We start from the raw sequence: 6,000 nt of genomic DNA, 5'->3' as shown, positions 1-6,000 counted from the left end.
TTAATCGCTCCATTCATGATTATTCTTAATTTAATTACATAATTAAGCGTAATTAAAACTTAATTACACACCCCATTAATTTTAATTTTTAATGTACAACGTTTGATGAAAAACCCAGGAAGTCTATTCTCTGCTACGTGTGCCTCCAGCTCAGTATTTATTTAACAAAAAATTTCAACTCGAAAAAGTGTGAATTTTTTTTCTCGAATCTGTTGCGAATATATGTTTAGAGTGAGAATTCGGGGGACGAGGGGGAGAGAGAGTCTCAGAGAGAGAGAGTTTGTTCCTCTTCTCACGCTTTAATGGCGTGAGACCGTACCAGTGGAGTGTCTGTGTGTATAATACACAGAGAATGTACGTATTTGTGTGTGAAATCCATCCATCTTTGCATGTTTTACCAACAAACACAAATGGACTAGAAAAAGGAAAAAAGGGGAAATAAATATTTCTTTGAAACGAAAAATAAAATGGAATGCTTTTGGAATTTCACTATCCCAACCCCCCATCCATATTTATCATCAATACTTTTGGTTTTCTGAGACCAACCCAGATGCTAAAATTGATAATCTATTATGAGTTTCTCGTCTTTTTGATTAGTTTTTGATGTGGGTGTTTTGATTCTTGCGTTGTTTTGTTGTAAAATCTTGCGGCGTTGTATTTTTATTTTTCTTTATTGGGTATTTGTGTTTGTGTTTTTCCCCTCTGTTTCTATTTCTTTTTGTTGTTGTTGTTGTTGTTTCTTGTAGTTGTTTTTGTTTGATGGTTGAAGGAGTGAAGAAGATTGAGAAGAAGAGTGTAGAAAACATGAAGGATGATGATGAGCTTGAAAGGTTACTGGGCGAGATCCCTCATGCAACATCATTGAATCTTCACCCTGCAGTTAGTAATGTTCATTCTCATCACAATAATCTTGTTCACAATGGCTATGGTCATGCATCATGCGTGATTCAGAATATGAACGGTCGTGTTATGTATGATGATGAATTTTTTAAGCATAAATATACATGTGCATCTTCCCCTGTGAGTGGGTTTTCTTTACAATCTGACGGCTCTTCCTCAAGCTTGTTTTCTGGGGGGCTTTCACTTTCTGACATTGGTTCACCAACCCCACCCCAATTTGAAGAGCTGAAGCCCCACTTGATTCCTGGCAATGGGTACTGGTTGGATTGTATGAAGGCTAATGACGGGAATTTTATCGATGATTTAAATTTGTCCAAGAATTTCGGTAGAATGTGCATTAGTGGTGAGCAAGAAGGTGTTTTGGCATCTTCTAATGGTTTCCAATCTAGTGATCCATCCGTAAATGTGGCCATCATGATGAATCTTGATAAACTCCGCGAATATGATATTTATAGGAAGGGGTTTTCAGATTGTGGTGGATTTAATCTGAACAATCCTTGTAGACCTTTGAATTTTCAGGGCCAGCTTGGTTCGGCAGTACTGGAAATGCAGCGTGACCATAGAATTGCCAATGTGTTGAAACCCCGTCATTTCTCTAGTCGTTCGGATGAGGTGTTTGCTCATTCAGAGTTTGTTAATTCTGCTCCAAGTCCTCAATTTTACAGGACTAACATGCTGACAAGCGATAATCTTCCAATCAGATTTGGTGTCTCTGATGTATCTTCTGCTTCGAATAAGTCTTTGGAAGGTGATAATCTTCCAATCGGATTTGGTGTCTCTGATGTATCTTCCGCTTCGAATAGGTCTTTGGTAGGTGATAATCTGTTTTATGCTTCTCAAAATGAAATGAATCTGATTGAACCTAGAAATGCCTTATTTCCTCATGCTGTGAATCAATTGGGGAGGCTGATGTCTCAGTCTAATGGGGAAAATTTACGTCATTACCAGCCATCGGCACCCACTGAAAGAAGCAAAGTACCTTCGTGTGTTAGAGTGCCTCAAGGGAGCGACGCGTTTACCATGGAGGATAGACTGATGATCCAAGGGGAAGAATGCATGAATTACGAGATGAACAGAGGACAAGCTTGTTCTAGGGGACACGGTGCTAAAGATATTCATCAAGAGAACCGTGCTGGCATGACTCAAGAAAAGAGGCCACATTTTGATGCTCGTCTTCGAACTGCTGCCGCTCAAGACAGTTGCCAGAGTCCAAAATTGTTCTATCCTTTTCCTCTGCCATTAAAGTTTAGCTCCCTCGCAGAAGCTCAAGGATACATATATCACATAGCTAAGGATCAGCACGGTTGCCGTTTCTTGCAAAAGATATTCGATGAAGGAACTTCTCGAGATGTGCAGATAATATACAGTGAGATAATTGATCATGTAGTCGAACTCATGATGAACCCATTCGGAAACTATCTCATGCAAAAGTTGTTGGGAGTGTGCAATGAAGAACAGAGAATGAACATACTGCTCAGGGTGACTGAGATGCCTGGGGAGCTTGTTCAAATCTCTCTAAATACACATGGGTATGTTTATTACGTTTCTTAGGTTTGTTTATCATTCTGCAGGCCTATTAACCTTTAGCCTTTTTTGGTGTTAGAACTAGAGTGGTGCAGAAATTGATCGAGACTCTCAAAACAAGGCATCAAATATCGCTTGTTATTTCAGCTCTTGAACCAGGCTTTCTAGCCCTTATCAAAGACCTGAATGGTAATCACGTTGTCCAGAGATGCTTGCAATGCTTTACCAACGAAGATAGCAAGGTAATTACCGATCTATAACTTTACCATTAATAAATTGCTTTGCTTCTTAATCCATTTTCTGTCACACTTATAGTTTCGATCATGGTTCGAATCATTGCAAAAGTGTATCTACAAATAAGAGAGGAATTGTATCGGGGGTTTTGATCCAGTTGCATATTAAAATTTTAATTTTGGTCGACACTCTTGTTATCTTTTCAGATACAACGAGCAGTTAAGAAACCTTGTTAAAGTTTGTCACCATGTGGTTTACTAATTTGCTTTTATGTTTTAATTGTTAATTGAGATTGAAACTGATCGTGCAAGGTGCTTAGAGCATTCTAGCATGATGTGATTAGATGTCTAGATAAGCCAAGTGTTGTCTAAATTCATTTCTGTTCAATGCATACATACAACTCAGTAAAATTTGTCTGGATGTAACTGAGAGCTCATTGAGATTTTGCCTATTAACATTTCATTGTAACATGTTGAATCTCTTACATTATACATTCTGGGATTTCTCTAATGTGTGAAGTGTAACTTCATAAAGTGTCGTCACTGATGAAATCACGCATTTAATCCCATGAAACGAATTACTTTTTTTTAGCTACTCAAAATTTTCTGTATAAAAATGAAATCAAAATTATAACTTGAACCCACACTCAATCTAAGATGCCGCATTCTTTTTCCAAACATTGATAACTGAGCTAGCTATCCCATCTTTTTCCAAACTTGACTACTCCTTTCCACCCAGAAACAGGATAAGACTCTACCTGTTCCAATAAAAGTGAAATGGAGAAAGACTGCATCATCAGTGACGTAACACGGGAACAGCTCAAAGTCCCATTTCTGTTTGCTCAAGTTCAATTTTCTAAGATGTCATTGTTTTGATCTTAGCTTTGGAAGTAAAAAGTTGCATTATTAGTTTCAAGAATTATAAGATGTTAATCGGGTGGCTGAACAATATCCAGTCTGCCAACCAAGATCTAGTGGCTCCTGTTTCCTTTGTTATCATCAGCATGACTTCTCTTGTTTTGTGTTAGCTACTCAATTCCAAATTTATGTATACACATTGTAATTGCAGTTTATTTTTGCTGCTGCGGCAAAGTACTGTGTCAATATTGCAATGCATCAGCATGGATGCTGTGTTCTGCAACGTTGCATCAGGCATTCAAATGGAGAGCAGCGAGAAAATCTGGTTGCAGAGATTTCGGCAAACGGACTTCTGCTCGCACAAGATGCATTTGGGTAACCAAATTATTATAGCATATAAATGTGTAGCACAATATTATTTTTTAGTCTGGTACTGGTACGGCTATTTAATCTTGGAGAAAGCATCTTTTTTATGCATTGGCCTAGAAAATAGCATTTCATTGAAATAATTAAAAAACATAACATATATATTGTGATTATATTCCACAAACGTAATATAAATATTGTGCCTGCAGAAATTATGCTGTCCAATTTATTTTGGAGCTTAAGATCCCTTCTGCTACATCGAAGTTGACTTCTCAGTTTGAGAATAATTATGTTCATCTCTCCACCCAAAAGTTTAGCAGCCATGTCGTTGAGAAGTGTCTTGACCTTTGTAACGTTGAAACCCAGTCAAAGATCATCCATGAATTACTTTCTGCTGATTACTTTGAGCAGCTGCTTCAGGATCCGCATGCAAATTATGTTGTTCAAAAAGCTCTCCATGTTTCTGAGGTATGGTGTGTTCGACAGTCTACGAATTCTAATCATTTGTTTTTTTGCAAATTTACATTTCCCGAATTGTATTATATTGTGCAAGTTTTCAATTTTATCTTGCAACAAACGGATACACCATACATAGCATACACCATACCAATCCATTTGATTGTATGGATAGATTTATATTGAAGGCATTTCAAATTTTCCATTTATTAATTTAGTTAAATGCAATAGTAGTAGTGATGGTTTTGAAATAAATCCAATACTAGTATCATTCAAATCCATTCTTCAAATTAAATATTTTCATCCAAATGCCACCTGAGACGATTCATTTAAGAAAGGGGCAACACCCCAAAAATATCATGACTTAAAATTTCGACACTTCAGAACTCAACTCATTTGCATTCAGTGCATAATGTAACCACAAAACATTTGCTAACCAAAACCATCTAATATTTCTTTGAAATCAGGGTCCTCTCCATAATTTGTTGGTTGATGCAATTGAATCACACAAGGCAATCTCACGAAACAGTCCATATTCCAAGAGGATTTTCTCTCACAAGCTTTTGAGGCGGTGAAGTACATTAGTTTTCATTCTGGTAAGGACGCATCTCTAAGGTAAAGCCAGTTCGCTTCTGTAGATCTTTGGTAAATTTTGCTAAAAAAATGTTCTGTTAGTCTCGCATATCGCCCCAGAGTGTAGAGAATGGTTTCTAGTCGCTTGAAATGCTATGTTGCTCGCGATGTAGTGTTGTTTTTGGTGTATCTGCAAATAACTTTTATCTTCTTGCTCGCGGGATCCTCTCTGTATGTCTGTACAATAATTATAGACATGTTCTCATTTTGGAGCATTGTGTGGCAATGCATTTTGACAGTTTATGGATTGTGTATTTGCTTTTCCTTGATTTCTTTAACATGCCACAATCAGTGTAACATTCCCCTATGTGACGGAGGCATTCGGCATTAAATCTTGTCCATTCTTGAAGAATTCAAAGCTATGTTTGGTTTTATTCCTAGTATTTTCATGATCTTTGCTTTTTGAAAATGTAATTGTATAAGCATGTCCGGGAATATGTTTTTTTTTCCCTTTTTTTAAATCAGTATTTAATTTTTAACAGTCGTATATCTCAGCTCTGCATGACCTTGTTCTGGTCAGAATTCATTGTATTAATATCAAATTTTGATTGTCAAGGGATAAAAATCTAAAATGCATCAACTTGAGTATTGTTATGGAATGATTTGAAGAATGATTTTCAAATGACATCAAATTGGATTTATCTAAAATCTTTTGATAAATGATTTGAAAAATAAATTTCAAATGACAGGGATTCGAGTTTATTTGAAATCTTTTATTTTATGATGATTATTAAATTGAAAGTATTCTCTTGATTAAGTTCAGCCGAATTAGTATAATACATTTGAAATCATGAATGTCGCTCGATCCGATACACCCTAACGTCGAACTGATTTTTTCTTTCAATATTTAACAACTTTCATTTTCCAAACACAAATATAGGTTAGAAAAAATCAACTACGTACATAATCATGTTGTACGTAAAAATATATTTTACGTAAGATTAATTTCATACAAAACTTTATCCTACATAAAATTATCTTTTATATTAAAATTTAATATACATGCAAAAATTATATGCCAAAAAAATAA

General features: G+C 36.0%; 1 protein-coding gene across 3 annotated transcripts; it reads left to right on the top strand.

The window, feature by feature from the left end:
- The first annotated feature begins 759 nt into the window (after window positions 1-759).
- On the top strand, window positions 760-5,301 carry LOC140973553 (uncharacterized). Of its 3 annotated transcripts, none has more exons than XM_073436457.1 (6): window positions 760-1,637; window positions 1,704-2,429; window positions 2,504-2,666; window positions 3,727-3,890; window positions 4,091-4,349; window positions 4,805-5,301. In XM_073436457.1, the coding sequence occupies exons 1-6, from the start codon at window positions 760-762 to the stop codon at window positions 4,910-4,912; spliced, it is 2,298 nt and encodes a 765-aa protein (XP_073292558.1). In that variant the 3' UTR covers window positions 4,913-5,301. The 3 variants fall into 3 exon arrangements, with proteins under 3 accessions (XP_073292558.1, XP_073292559.1, XP_073292557.1); XM_073436458.1 differs by having other exon boundaries at window positions 760-1,710; window positions 1,849-2,429; XM_073436456.1 differs by having other exon boundaries at window positions 760-2,429.
- Window positions 5,302-6,000: the final 699 nt, after the last annotated feature.

The sequence above is a fragment of the Primulina huaijiensis genome, chromosome 3, assembly GCF_012295235.1.
Source record: "Primulina huaijiensis isolate GDHJ02 chromosome 3, ASM1229523v2, whole genome shotgun sequence".
NCBI classification, from domain to species: domain Eukaryota; kingdom Viridiplantae; phylum Streptophyta; class Magnoliopsida; order Lamiales; family Gesneriaceae; genus Primulina; species Primulina huaijiensis.
Note: the sequence above shows the minus strand (reverse complement) of the source record. Positions and strands in the feature narration are given on the sequence as shown.

Bases quoted from the DNA above. Each gene is read 5' to 3' on its own strand.
- LOC140973553 (XM_073436456.1), top strand. From the start codon at position 760: ATGGTTGAAGGAGTGAAGAAGATTGAGAAGAAGAGTGTAGAAAACATG. The intron at 2,430-2,503 runs GTATGTTTATTA...TTTTGGTGTTAG, and splicing joins ATCTCTCTAAATACACATGG to AACTAGAGTGGTGCAGAAAT. The intron at 4,350-4,804 runs GTATGGTGTGTT...CTTTGAAATCAG, and splicing joins AAGCTCTCCATGTTTCTGAG to GGTCCTCTCCATAATTTGTT.